At 39.7% G+C, this 15,345-nt stretch overlaps 1 protein-coding gene across 4 annotated transcripts in view; it reads right to left on the reverse strand.

The window, feature by feature from the left end:
- Window positions 1–310: 310 nt before the first annotated feature.
- The window catches only part of znf618 (zinc finger protein 618), a 33,183-nt gene continuing 18,148 nt past the window's right edge, over window positions 311–15,345 (reverse strand). For 2 of the 4 annotated variants that reach the window (XM_083983086.1, XM_083983085.1), the window contains exons 6-15: window positions 14,323–14,403; window positions 13,751–13,840; window positions 13,259–13,348; window positions 12,879–12,968; window positions 11,452–11,529; window positions 9,838–9,882; window positions 9,081–9,158; window positions 7,945–8,103; window positions 6,281–7,380; window positions 311–5,985 (exon numbers count right to left, since the gene is read on the reverse strand). In XM_083983086.1, the coding sequence (XP_083839212.1) occupies window positions 5,437–5,985; window positions 6,281–7,380; window positions 7,945–8,103; window positions 9,081–9,158; window positions 9,838–9,882; window positions 11,452–11,529; window positions 12,879–12,968; window positions 13,259–13,348; window positions 13,751–13,840; window positions 14,323–14,403 (2,360 nt within the window). In that variant the 3' untranslated portion in view covers window positions 311–5,436. The remainder of the gene's footprint in view (window positions 5,986–6,280; window positions 7,381–7,944; window positions 8,104–9,080; window positions 9,159–9,837; window positions 9,883–11,451; window positions 11,530–12,878; window positions 12,969–13,258; window positions 13,349–13,750; window positions 13,841–14,322; window positions 14,404–15,345) is intronic. The other 2 variants (XM_083983088.1, XM_083983087.1) reach the window with 2 other exon arrangements.

The raw sequence follows: 15,345 nt of genomic DNA on the forward strand, positions 1-15,345 counted from the left end.
TGGGAGTCCTCATTCATACTGAAAATAAGCAGCCAGCGTCATTTTACAGAAAGGTATTCAAATATCTTATCAAGTTCTCACGATTCATATATACAGAAGCTGTTTTTCTAAACATTTTACATCAACCCCTTGACTGAAGAGGAAGAGCGAAAGCTTCAACTCTAACTGTTGAATACGTATAATAACAGGGATAAAACAGGACTTCATGGCATTAAAATACTTTCCAGGTTTCTTCAGCGTCCTCCCTTTCTGGACACACACATATACACAGACAGCTACCATTCGTCTTGCATGTACGCAACAGTTTGACACAGATTTGGAGTTTATTCACACATCACATACTACAGTGGGTAATGTTTTCAAGAAACACTGAACAGCGCTGCCATATATGACACAGGAAAAAAAAAGAAAAGAAAAAAGACACTGAACCCTTTCTTTGCCATTATATAAAAATAGTGTTGCTACAAAAGTATAAATTAGGCTTACTAATAAGACAACTTAGATCTGAATCTACACAGGAATCTGCTGCCAAAGTGCGATAAAAAAGACAAAATTAATAGAATCAAACACATTTTTTGCATTTTAGCAGAGTATAAAAGGAAGAAATGCCTGTAAAAGAGGATGAAAGCAACACTAATTTCTTAACCTGAATTGATAATACAGACTATAATCCATAGTTAAAACAGACCTCCATCTTAGCATCCTTATACCATATTTTACAAGTGAACTTTTATTATCTGAATAAGTTAAAATCCTGAAACAAAATAAAACTTACAGCTGATTTCAGTTTGCTAATAACAGTATCTAAGTTGAGTTTTCTATCATATCAAAACCTTTTGAAATGCTACTGTAGAAAAAAGAGGTATAATGTTATTGGTGCTCCCTACTGTATCTCTGAAATGAAGGCGCCCCCTTGTGGCATAAAAACAGCAGTTCTCTTCTATTTACATAATACATCCTCTGAAAATGGATGATGTCAGCCCAGAAACACCGACCCATGATCAGCATCGCTACTCCCACCTTGAACAGGTTCAAATTCAGAGTGGGGGTCGCCTCTCTCTCTCTCTCTCTCTCACTCACTCTTGACGAGCGTCTTAAGGTATCATCTACAGAGCCAACATGATTCACTTTCATCTGATGAAAAACACTGGCTTATAACTTTATATATCAGTACTCTTATTAAAAGCATGCATATCTTAGATATAATTCTCATTTAATCAACAAAAACAATGCTATTTCTAAGTAAAATTAAGTTGACATCATTACGTCAACAATGGCATTTTGTCCCAGAGCATATTCTATTTAAAATACTTATTTAAAAACTGTAAGAAAAATCCCTTCATCAGTTCAATCTAGGATCACTGCCAAGCCGCAAACCAATGTACAGTATTTCGACTACTTCTTTGACCAAAGCTAATTTTTTGTATGCGCAGCTGATTTCCAATCACTAAATTACAACATTACCTTCCAAGTACTGAGGTAAAACATTGGATTGGTACTTAAAAAATTAAATTTAAAATATAATTTACAGCAATTTTCTGTTTCTTTTTCTACCAAAATATAAATGTGTAACATAAATCAGTTTGAAAACAGCAGTATACATATTGATTTCAGGAATGCAAATTATCACAATGCAGTGATGTCTGGGTGACACTGAATCAAACCGTTCTCCCCAAGTCTTACAGAGACTGAGGGAAAACAGACATATTGTGTTAAAATGTTGGATAATAAAGTCAACCCAGACATGATAATAATTCCTTCTGAGAACCTAAATGGAAAAAAAAAAAACATTAAAAGAAAAAAACACTCATGAGACACTAAATCAAAGCTGTTAGTGGAGGTAAGGAGAGCTACAGTCTTCCAAAAAAACAAAAACAAAAAAAAACATCATGTAGTTATGAAACATAAATATAATTTAAGACCTTATATGTATTTCCGTTCACTACACCATTTGCTCTGATGCCCTTTAATTTCCCGTGTGCCGCGTGCACTGACTTCCTACGTCCTGTGCCCTTACAACTTACAAGGTACAGTCACATTCGCATCAGTTTTCAATCAAACTGTTCTGCACTCAGCCCTGAAAACGGATGTGAAGTCACACGACTCCATTGTGAGTGATAATAAACACTGATCACAGCGACTACAAACTGAAAACAGTCCACGAGGGTTGTTGCTGCAGTTTGCAGTCTTGTTGCAGTGCGATATTGTATTGATATTAAAAACAAGATGGTGACGCAGCCTTGAAACAGTGACTGCTCCATTTCAAATTACAGTGCGTCAAGTGTTTCTATTGACTGACCATCTGCAAGGTCAAAGTTGAAAGGTGATGAACACTGATCCAAACAGATCACAGAGTAACAGGAAATAGATGCTTCAATTTGTTCACCGCACAGGCTTCAACTGAGAGGCTGAGAGAGTGGTTGTTAGGCAGAAGTGTAATGTGGCAGCACCTTGAGTTGTACTGCAGCCTAAAGCTGGACAACATGGTAAGGGTTTTAAGTGTCAAACATTTCAGTCACGGGTAGGTGATATACCTTCTGCCAAAAAAGAAAAGAAAAAGAAACACACAGTCAACTCTGGTCAAGCAGGTAGAGACATTCCCTGTTCATTCATGTGGAGCCCTCAAACCATTGAACAGTACTGCATCCTTTAGCATTAAAAACACAATACCTTAACTGCACAACAAGTATTATGATAACCAAAATCCAAATGATGTTTAAGTCACAACATCAGTACTGATATATATGGTACAAAGACCTGCAAATGTGATTTCTAATCTGCTACTGAGTCATTTCAGTACACGTTTATACAGAGGATACTTGTGCTTGGTGTGTTATTGTTGAAGTTATTCCTGACCTGTTTTCTGAAGTGAGAGATTAATCTAAAAAGCGTGCATGCTCAATCTGTCCAACCTTTGTAAAAACTTGGGAACATAAGAATAAAGCACTTGTCAAATACCACAGTTGCCCACAATTGGAAAAATAAAAATAAAAAAAGAAGAAGAAGAAAAGAAGAAGAAAGTCCACATTTGACCACTAGGGGACACTGTTTCCAACCATCAGCCATTAAGTCCCTTGGAGTCTTCAGGAGTGGAGAAGACATCAAATAAAAGAAAATTAAAATAAAGTACAAGCTTTAGAAAAGATGGTGAAACGAAGGCCATTGAACAGCAATATAAAGGCATGATGTTGGCTCTGACTGAGGGGTTTAAGGTGACAGCATGAAAGAGACTTAAGGCCCAAAAACACAGATGACAAACTAGTATCTGACTGATTAGTACCAGAGGCAACAAACACATTTTTACAGTATAACTTCCATTCATCCAAGTCTTTTGAGGAGGTATTATCTCAGGTAAATGTATTCTAGAATCCATAAAAAAATAAATAACTTGACTTCATTAGTATGCAAGTGTTGACTTAGTGAATGTACTGGCAGAATTTGTTTCATCCTGAAAGAAAGCAATGAACCCTCAGTGATCCTTTTTTGTTTTTTTTTGTCTTCGTTTGTTGCAAATGGCACGAAACTGCATTTGGGGTGGAACGTTTCACAAAAGTCACGGTTCAGCACAAACCTCGGCATTGAGGTCACAGTTTGGTGTGTTTTAGGTTCGTTGAGGAAAAAGTGGCGGTGCCGGCTTGGGTGCACTCATTCCTGAGAAAATCCCGTTTGATTTCACACAAGAGAAAAATAATTTACTGTTAATAATAGACCGCAGGAGCGTCATGAGGAATCTTTTTTGATAGTGAAAGTCGGAAACTATGCCCTGTGATAAAGCTTATTGCCTTAAAAAAAATACAGAATCTCGTAGCTCACATGAGGAAGACGATGTTTATATTAGAATTATAAATGAGGAAAGAATAATAAATTAAATAATAATCATAACTTTTCTATAGAAAGGCTTTCTATTTGAGCTTTGAAAACAAACACATACACACACACAGTGGGGCAACCACACAAGGATTTATGCAATTATCAATGAATCCTTGCCTACAAGCTCACCAAACTGATGACTGAAAACATTACTGCTGTTTATCTGAGGAAACGCACAGCGAAATGTAAAAAGAGGTGTGTTGATGCATCTTATAGACACAGCTGTGGGTGTGTCTGTTCACAGAGCAGAGTGGTGTGGTATTCCTGAATTACCAGCACTGGAAACTGTCATCCAGCTAAAACAAAATGGCCTCTAGGTGTTATCGTTGTATATTTACTGACACATGTGAGCTGGGTTGTTCCATCAAGTATTGAAGGATCATATAAGATTTATATTTTCAGCATGTGTCTTAAATCCTTGTTGGTTCAATCCAGCTGAGGGATATTAAGGCTAAATGAAATCAGTGTAAGGTTCTAATGTAATGCTGTCCTCCTTCTGCATGTAAACAAGTATTAGTATAGGAGGAAAAATAGATTTTATTCAAGTTAACCTAATAATTTCAGCCTTCTGTGCAAGCCTGGCAGTTTGACTTGGATATCTAGCAGCATAAAGAGTTCATCTATTTATTCTTTTTTTTTTAAAGAAAAGCTAAAATCATTGAATGACTTGTTTACAGTTTGCGACAAACAAAAAGGAAGGCATCATATCAGAATTAATGTCAAATCAGCAGTTGTTTTTTTTTACCCTTCTGGTTGAAAAATGCATGCAGTGCAGTGAAGTGCATGCAAATGATCCGCAGCTACATTTCAAGACGACTGAAGCAAACCACCAAATCAGCTGTAACGATGAAGCTCAGATATCTACCGTGGCTGAATATGCTTAAACATCTCATTAACTGTGGTACAGTAAATCATAAACCTAGTACACTTACTTGTCCGAGGTACGACGGCAGTGAGGATTCACCTTTTGAATTTTTTTTTTTTTTTTGTCACAGACCGATGAAAATGAAAACTTCATACAACATACTGTATATGCTACAGTATTTACTGCTACATCCCTCTGACAACTTTGCTAATCTGGTTTGGTTCTTTTCAGAGGTCTGTGACATTAGTTTCAAGCAGTGAAAGTTGATTTTACCTGAAAATGTTGCCATCCAGTGAGAATAACAGCATTATAGCCTAGTAGCAGGTTAGTTGTGAGGCTGGAGTAATTCAAATCACTGGCCACGAGAAGACCGAAACTCATCCTGCTTACATGTGCATCCCATACCGAGGGTGGCGTACCAAACGAGACAATCTTTTGAGAGTTAACGTTCCACCCCTACATTTTGTCCACAGTACTTGACAACACTCCTTTCTCCATATAAAATATGTAATAAGCCGTTTTATGGGTGTTTGCAACCTATACAATGTGAGTTTTCCTGTAAATATCTGTTTCAAGAAGTATTTAATGTCCATACACATTGAAGTTTACAGTTGGTCTAAACCTACAGTATATAAATAATAGTCTTGAGTCATTCGTTGGAGGTGAAAGTTTGGTTGATTAGGGTTGGTAGGGATTTTCTTCTAGCCCATGTTAGAGCGGAGGAAAATGAGTTTGTTCATTTCCTCGGCGGTGACCTGCTGCTTCCTTTTCATAGCCAGGCTCTGCTCGCACACAGTCACGCACTCGCCGCGTATGCCCACAGCAGGCACAGCGAGGAGCCACAGTGCCAGACGGGCAAGCCTGGGGAACTTCTCCCCCACCGCTGAGCTCCAGTACTGAAAGAGATCAGGTGTGCCTTGGAGAAGAGGCTCGGCCATGTACTGAAAAATCTCTTGTCTGATTTGGCTCTGACTGTCGTCATTACCAGACACTGTGCAGGATGAGGACGGCCCCCTTGAGGTGTTGCCATTGCTTCCTCCTCCCTCTATGCGGCTTATTTTGGGGGTTGGTGGACCATCAGTCTCCCTTTCTTCACCACCTGAACCACCACCACCTGTCATACCTCCATCTCTGGATTCAGCAGCCAATTCGCACGCACGGGAGATGATGTCTTCATGCTGGTAGGCTGGCACTGAACGCAACTTGAGCTGTGGGTCCAGGACCATGGCTACCTGGTGAGCTCGTTCAACCTGGAGACACAGAGACAATTCAGTGACTCTCAGTCCTTCCTTAAACTATTTACACACTTTCAACTATCATATGTTTAAGAGCCCTTTTTCTTAATGGCCACATAGTATTCAAATCTGGCATTATATGTGTAATCTTCGTGATAATTCCCACATATTACATTTCACAACTTCTAATACTATTTTTTTTAACTTGTGTTAAATGAGAGAAGGGATTTGTAGAATGTGTTTAGATACTGAGGAACTTTTACAGCAATAGGTATTTTGACAATCTTGTGAAGTAATACTAGTTCAGTACCTTGAAATTTTCCTTGAGTGCTTCTAGGAAGTAGTGGCAGAGTTTGCTTGCTGTGCCAGTCCCAGCCTCGCCTGCTTTGGATGTGAAGAACTTCTCCAAGCGTAGGTAGACGGGCAGCACCTGCTGTAAGGTTGGTCTCCTCTGGCTGCTCAGCTCCAGAGCTGCCAGGCGCAGAGGGGCCAACAGACAGGCCAGCGTGCCGAGCAGATGTTTGTTGAGACCTTGGAGCAGCGGAGCTGTGGCCTTACTGCGTCCATAAGCCTCGCATATCTGTTCAAAGTGGACGTGGACCTGCAGAAGAGCTTCAGCCATGCGATCCCAGCAGGGAGGGGTGGGGCACTGTGCAGGGGCGTTCTGTGTACCTTCATCAGTTGTGCTTGTGGAGGTGTTGGTGCACTGGTCCTCACGGAGTCCCAGTGAGGTGGAGGAGGCGATATCTCTGCATGTTGACAGGAGCTCGGCCAGCTCATGAAGACCTCGAGCTTGGAGACTGCGCTTCCCGAGAACGGCCTGGACGACCGCGCCGAGGGAACACCCTGCGCAGCGCAGGCATATCCTCCCCCGGCCGCCGCCGCCAAGTGGTGATCCTGCAAATCCCGCCGACCACAACTTGGGCTCGGACACATACACAGTGCGGATGTCTGACATCACAAACTCAGATAGGACGTTCTGCACCCAGTGGTGAACCTGCTCCGGCCCCTCCCTCAGCTCGGCCTCCCTCACACCGAGCACATAGCGCTTCAGTCTGGACCCCTCCACCTGGTAGGCTGTTAGAACGTAGCAAGCGTCCGGTCCAGATGTCTGGGAGTGGCAGGTGACCGCGATGCCAAGTGAAGCATTGGAGCCGAGAGCGCACGTGACCTTGACTTTGACTTGGTTGTACATGCGGGGCAGCTGGCGCAGTGCCAAGGCACTCATGTTGCCGAGAGCATCGCGGGTGGAGTAGGCACCGTGACGAGCACCCGTATCCACCAGGGTCTGTGCCAACTTCAGGAAGTCCTTGCTGTTAAGCACATTGAGCATGCTCAGATCTGAACACATTACCCGTAACAGGCGCTCAGCCACTTGTTGTCGCTCCTTTTCAGGTAGTCCATTATTTTCTGCCAGCGCAAACAGCAGTTGGATGGAAAGCACAGCAAAATGTAAAACAGTTAGTGTTAATGTTTTTTTTATTTGATATTTTCACAGAAAACACAGGGAAATACACAATTACAACGGATAATAAAGACATGCTGTTAACAATAAACTGGACTTTGTTTTACAGACCAGTTAACTTTTTTAGTTTAGTTATAGCTAACATACTTTGAATTGTTTTATATATAGTTTTAAAATACTCTCCATCTCAGACAGTTATAAGAATGTATTATTTTTTTCTGTTGCATTCATTTGACTTGACGCAATGCTGTAATTTCGCTGTACTGTATAGTGACAATAAAGGCTGATTCTGAGAGGGGTGAGGGGCATGGCATGTAACAAATTTCCCCAGCAAAAGTCAAACCAGTGAGGTTGAAGTCATATGCAATGCCTCTTAACCACCAAGCCATCATAAAACACACATTTCTAACCACTAACAGTTCAAATCAAAGGGCGTAGAGAACATTTCATGTGTCCTATTATACAATAATTTGGAGTCTGAAATGAATGAAGCTGATGGCTGTACTTACGGCTGAGTGTGTGGTTTCTCTGGGAGATACTTTGAGGCTGGATTTGGAGTTTAACTGAGGAAAGGGCCTGAACCTGAGAACCTCTCCACAGCTGCTCCTGAGGACCCGAGGCAGAGGAGGTTTTGGGAGAGTCCCCTTTGGTGTGGTTCTCATTGTCAGCTGAGGAGATAGAGAGGTGGAGGATCAGGCAGAGGTGACGACATTGCGCAAATTTAAATACTGTAATATAAAGTGTGTGTAAAGTGTTTCCAGTGGGAAAAAAATGTAAAGAATAGCATCATGACATAACCCAAAATTAAAGAAAACAAAACAAAGATTAAAAAAAAAAAATAAAACGACTTTCAGCAAAAGAAAGGACAAAAATACATTACTTGGCCTCCCTGAATCTGGTATTAACAAAATGTGGCTTGAACCCAGCTGTGCAAGTTTAACAACTTTGTTATCACATGAAGCCTCACAGCCATAATCCCAGAAGCAAAAAAAAAAAATGATGGGAACGTCAAACAGCAAAAATTCTTCATAAATGATTGACAGTTGTGTAAATACATTTTTATTGGTGACAAAGGCCAGGATAGCGCTATTTTCCACTGAACTGTATGATTGTCATCAGTCATACTGTATGTAAGCCTAAACAAACCATACTATTTTAACTACACTCATTCATCACGTAAAAATCTCTGGTGGTTTCAGTTCCTCAGATATTACTGGTGTCATACATTTTACAAATAATGTTTGATTCTTAACTGTTGGTGAGACTAAATTATTTTGTTGTGACTTTCAGATCTAGGTGCTTGACATTGGATGTAGTCTTGAATTCAGAATTTAATTAGATATTTCTATCCAAAGACACCTGCATGATACATGTATGATGCACTAAAGCTTTTGTAAAAAAAATTTTTAAAGGAAAAGATATGTAGAAGCCTCAGGTCCAGATCTGCAACAACCCTCGTTACAATAATATGTTCCTTGGAACTCTATGCAAATGTTGTGTTGTGTACAACAATGCTGTGCCTAAACCTCAATAACCAATAAAAATACTGAATGTTTTCACATGCATTGCAGCCGCTGACGGTGTGTTCTCATTCTGTATTTGTTCCCCTGTCGAGCTTAACATGCATTTGTAGTCGTGGACTCACCAGCGTGGGACTGCATGTGCTCCAGCAGGTTGTTGTAGAACTGGAACTGGATGCCACAGGCACCACAAGTGTAGGGTTCTAAAAAATCACAAGGCCCAGAAGAGCATTGACTCTTTGTCGGAGGCAAAAGTGAAAATACTGCGCATCAGTCCACCTGGTAGCCTCTATTATCCCTGATCTATACTGGATCTCTGTCAAATAGAGCAGCTCTGAAAGTCAGTCCCACCAAGATGAGTTAGTTTTTGTGATTTTTTGCAGCCCAAGTGGCTCAATTTGTTGAAAAATTAAGTTGGAATTTGCAAAAAGATTTTGTCACAATATTGTGTTAAATGTCCCCTCCCTCGATCCCCTAATTACCTGCCTGTTCCCACTGTATCCTGCCTAATAAATGCAAAAAAGCTTTACATCATTCAGTTAAAACATTAAGAAAAATCCATCAATCTTTGTCCACCAAAGGAAAACCTTGTTACAGGATGAGTCAGCAAATGCTTAGTCGTCAGTCATTACACAGCTATATCTGAACACAATGCAGATGTACAATAAGACTAATGTTAATCATCCTGCTCAGACATCCCTGGTGATAATGAAGCTTAATGTCGGAAATCCGCATAATCACAGTGGATTACAGGGAAACTATTTGCACCAAGCAATGACAGATTAACAAAAACTGAAGCATACCAGAAAGAAAATGGTGAAATGAGAAGGAGTGCAGCATGCATATATTTTGTTTTGAGCAGGAAGGTGGGGTGGGACTTACTCTGCGCTGTAGAGAAGGAGGTGGCCACCAGAGGGCTCGGAGTTCCTGTGGACAAGAGGATAGGGAGGGAGTTCAGACCACAGACACAGTGAACCATTCGCTATTGCTCTTTCTCCTTATTTACTCAATCAAAGCTTTGTTTAATGTTTGCTGTTAATTTTCTATTAATCTCATTTGTGCAAGCATGATCTGCAAAACAAAAACAGTCTCCTCTAAATATCCGTGATAAGATGCAGAACATTATGAGCCCTCATAGAAATTATAATCAGTGACTGATGGTGATCTGAACGGTATATAATCCATTTTAATAAAGTGTCTATTACAAGCAAATACTGATTGATATCAGCACCGAGCAAACAAATAACTGTCGTACAGCCCGAGCAGACAGATATGTAGGTGCAGACAAGTAATCACATGCACCGTATAGACGCAGTGATGATAAAAGCAGAACCACACCCATCGAGAAGAGCTGGAGTGCCCTCTTCTTTTCTATTTAAGCCACTTCATGTAACAGCTACCACCAAACACTTAACAGTAGGAAGTATGACAACCAGGCAAATGTGTTCATTCCACCCAGGCACATATGCCTGGATAAAGTACTAACAGCTGATGGACAGTACCTCTGCAGTCCATAGAAAATCACTTAAGGTGGAAATGGCTCCCAGAGAAAGGAGCACAAATCGGCTTTTATAAGTTAATGTAATTGACTGTAGTCTAATATACGTTTTTTTTCTCTATCTACAGCCTCATGATCTGCTAGATAGCTTGGTTTCAAGTAGCTATGTCGCTTCTGCTGAAAAAAAAAAAAGGAAACTGCTCTACAAATGGCAAATAAACAAAGTAGCTCCCAATATGACGCACGACTAACGGGCACCCCAAACGACGGGCACACAGAAATGGCAGGGACAGAGACCGACAGGACGGCTATTGAAGGAACCCGGGCGGGAGGGGCGTATTTGTTTTGCTGTTCTTTCTCCATCACTGTGTACTCTACCTTTAAATGAAGAACTGAACCGCTTCAACTTATAAGTCCTTGAAAATATGATTTCAAATGATTAAGATCTTAAATTGTTAATATTTTCAATTGCATTAAATATTCTTGACTGAGCCACAACCCTAACCTAGAATTGCACAGGAAAAAAAACAGTACAGAAACAACCAGGACTGCTGTAATTTACCAGAACTTGTGTTTATGTTAACTACAGGAGGCTCATAAAGAAACTATATTTGCAGAAGCTGGAACTACAGAGTCACAAGGTGTGGCAGCTGTTGTCGGAGCCAAAGGTGATCAAACATTGTATTCAACAAGATCTACTCTCCATTATCACAGTCCGAGTTTGGATTAGAATAATTACACTAGAGCTACTGGACTTGATGCCAGGTAGGTCATACAAACCTCCACATCCTCTACTCCACCTCAGTCAGTACGTCATTTGGGAACCTCTGTCTGCAGAAACACTGACTATACTTATATTTACACATGCCTGTAGCACGTATGTGGAAGTAAATATGGAAATAAATATGAAATATTTCTCACTCTTTGAGCAGGAATAACACCTTTGAGCAGAAGCAGACATGCATACATACATGTAAAATAAGTGACTCAGTGCTCACCACTTGAATTCTGTGAGCTGTTTGTGTCAATCAGACTAGACTGAATCGCACTCTCCAGTTTCCGCCTGAATGGACTGTCTGTTGGTAAAAACACAGGAGAAACAATGAGGGACACGGCCATGCTACAAAATGCGGATAATATTTTCAATTCAAGCTATTAACCACAACAGTTAAGACGGAGCCAAGTCAATGACATGCAATTTACACTTAATTTCAGTTTAGCATGCAAATCAATCACGCTAACAGCCTTGACAAAGGATCCAAATGTTCATATTACATTTAAATACGGGTTTAATTCCTCTTCTTCATTCCATCTTTTTGACCCACTTCTAAGATGTGAGTGTGTGCCGTGCTTTAAATAGTTCTTTATGGCAGAGTGCTTCTTAGCAGAGAGATTGGGGCGCTCATGTACCACAAAATACAGAACCAGTTCGGAGAAATATCAATGATTTATGACAGCAGTGGAACAGAGTTATCTAAAAGTGCCTGCATTATTGACAAACTGTATGTGATATGTTAAGATAACAGGGTAAAACACATATTGTATTACACTTTCTCACGGTCAAGTGTGTAATTTATTTGTTTTTGTCTGACTATGAGACGAAAAAAGAAGATAGAGTTCAAGAGACTAAAATTAAATGTAATACAGACTGCACAAATTCTTTTGTTTTTTTTTTCTAAACCAAATGTTCATGTTTTTCAACATAATTTTAATGTGGTTCAGTGCTCAAGGAAATTAAAAAATAACAATCATATTGGAGAAAAAACCTTCTCTGTGTATCATCACTTAAATTGTGCAAATATCCCATTCGCTAAAGGCTAATAGTTTCCAGAAGCAAATACAGTGGTGAGGGCGATGTGACCCAGAACCCACCAGATGAGCACTTTGGGTTCTCTTCTCCTTTTTCCACTGGCTCAGTGAAACAGTCTTTAGCCATACAGTGCTACGTTGTGTCACAACAGCACTGTTCACCATTACTGTGATGGTTTTGTCCTTCATATCATGGTAAAATGACTGCACTGCAGGTAAGATCATAGTCATGCAGGTGATGGCTAATTTAAAAACAGACAGTTCAGGCAGGGGGTGTTTGGTTTGTTTTTGTTTTTTTTATCATTTTAACTGCAATATCAATTTGACTTATTTTCCACAGTGTTACAGTATATTTCATGTCAACACCCACATCCCACACAAAGCATTCAAATTCTCGGTGGTAAACATGATATACAATCTGTAAATATCACCCTTGGCTCTGAGACACAGGTAAAATTAAAAACACAAATGTTTTCCTCCAAGGCTATACACAATGTCAATGTGCATGACACACCAAAATTCAATTAATCACCGTAACAAGTCACGTTAAATTATGATTAGCATTACTTAAATCAGTAAAATTACTGAAAAATGTAAAAGAAAAAATGATGCTTACTTTTTATCTTTGCAACTTGGCTGTGGCCAAATTTACTCATATCCATACTACCACATTCTTGTAGCCGTGATGCCTTCATATCAAAGGAGCCTACATCAAAAGAGATTCTCAGAGTTAATTATAGTTTTATGATCCACATTAGACCAGTGACATCAAATCTGACACTACTGATGTTTTTTTTTCCTGAAAATATGCAAGACTTAAGATTTTAAACTAAATTCAAGACATTAGCACTTCATCCATAACATATATTTAGAAGAGCTTTACACAGAACATTACCAACAAACAGGAATGACTAGAATAGAAACTCAAAACCTCTAGATCAGAAACCTTCAAATCCTACATGACGCAGTTTTTAAGCAATAATTCAACAGACTCACCCATCGGTGTGTGAAGAGCTACATGCTCCTGGTACGGGTTGAAGTACTTGTACTGTTTCCCACAGAACTCACAAATATAGCTCCCTGTTTCTAGAGACAAGAAAACACACAAACAGATGTTTGCTTTCATCACAATCTGTGTTGGTGTAAAAAAGAACCTGTGTCATATCAATTAAGATCCAATTTGTTGGATTAGTTGTGTTCAATTGAAAAAAAGAGAACATAATTATTTTGTTAATCATGCCTTGTGTCACTAGGGAAAAGAAGAAAACAAGAAGTCCTAACAGAGTGGGAAAAGGAAGGAGCTGGTGATTCTGAATGCAACTTTTCCCGACTGAAAATTCCCATCTTAAAATGTACATTTAGCAATCCCTCAATAATAGAGAAGGTAAAAACTCAGATGTCTCCCTGCAGAGTGCGATAGTGGAGGTTCACAGTATCTCCCCAATCAGAAGGAGTCATTAAGTGCGGTGACAAGTGCAGGCTTCCCACCTGCGAACACTGCCAATTGTGTTTGAAGGGACACCCGCTGCCGTCGGTTGAACCCACGGTCTCTGCGGAGGTGGGCGAGAGCTTTTTCCCCTGCGAAGGAGGACTTTTGGACTCATGTTCTGAAACCTTTCCAGTGTGGAGTTAGCTCATATGCTTAGTGTTATTTCTCTAACATGGATCATCCCCATGACTTAAGGTCTGCCATAACAAACGATGTCCAATACGCTGCATTGGACGCAGGTGGACTCAAGCTATCGAGCTGTAATGGGAGGTTCACTGCCAACTACAACAAATGTTTTAACTCAGATTTCTGATTTGGTTTTTGCAATAGCCAGAAAAATATAATATAACATAAAATAAATGATAGCAAATAACTTTGAAACAATGGATTACATTGACAAATGATTCCAATTTGATCTGTTTCTTCTGCTATATTCATGGCCAGTTTGTTTAACCTTGCTCTGCTATGTTACATCTGTCTTTACTCCAAGTTTTCAATCTCCATTTTGCAGACATTTTCTTTATAAGAAATGAAACCAACTTGAAAATAACAAAAATTACAACAGTCTTACTTGGTCCAATCTTCTGATAGGGTTCAACTGGCTCCTCCTCCTTAAGGCCATCCACAGGTAACACTACCTGTTCATAAGGATCTGAGAGAGGTGGGGGAGAAAGAAAGTTAATTTCTCTCTGACTACTGAAAACTGCTCATCATTAACCATGGACTGAGGTTTTTGAAATGAACAACACTGTTCCCAGCATCATCATTCAAACACGCTGACCTACAGACTGTTCAAATTTCATCTTGTTACTGTGTCAAATGTAATTTTGGTCATGCATGCATACACGCTTCATGAATTACTACATTGTACTTGTCCTTTCCTTTTCTGGGTGGATTTAAATAAAAACAAATAATGTGCATTTAAGGTAAATAAAAAAAGTGAAATATCATGTTTCTTAATTTGTTTTTATTTTATAAGAAAAATTGCATGCATGTATCTCAATTAACGTTTCTTTGCTGCCGACAATGGAGAGTAACAAGAGCATCTCAGTTTTTTTTTTGTTTTTTTTTATACCTTCTCACATTTTGGGCCCAAAAGCCAATTTTCGACACCCCTGGGGGTTAGAGGGGTCTTTCGCTATTTTCTCCAAAACCGCTGGCCCGATTTCAACCAAACCTTCGACACTCCCGGGGGTTAGAATTCAAATTTCTCCAAACTCGAATATATCATCTGGGGGGTCCGAGTGGAGTCTAACGCAAAAGGTTTGGTTGAAATCGGGCCAGTGGTTTTGGAGAAAATTACCAAAAACCACACAGGTGATTTTCAAAACTTCTAACCCCTGGGGGTGTCGAAAAATGGCATTTTGGCCCAAAATTCAAATTTCTCCAAACTCTAATACATCATCTGGCGGTAGTGGTAGTAGACAATTAGCAACCATGAATAACGCTTGACAAGTATTTTGTAGTTTTTAGTTAGAAAAAAGTTTCTATGATCAACTACTCTTTATCATTCCGCACAGTCTTTCATAGCCGATGTTCTGCAGTGACAGGACAGCGTGAAATGGAAAGTTCACTTATGAATGTTCCAAGTTCA

Source organism: Trachurus trachurus (assembly GCF_905171665.1).
Source record: "Trachurus trachurus genome assembly, chromosome: 12".
Lineage (NCBI taxonomy): Eukaryota > Metazoa > Chordata > Actinopteri > Carangiformes > Carangidae > Trachurus > Trachurus trachurus.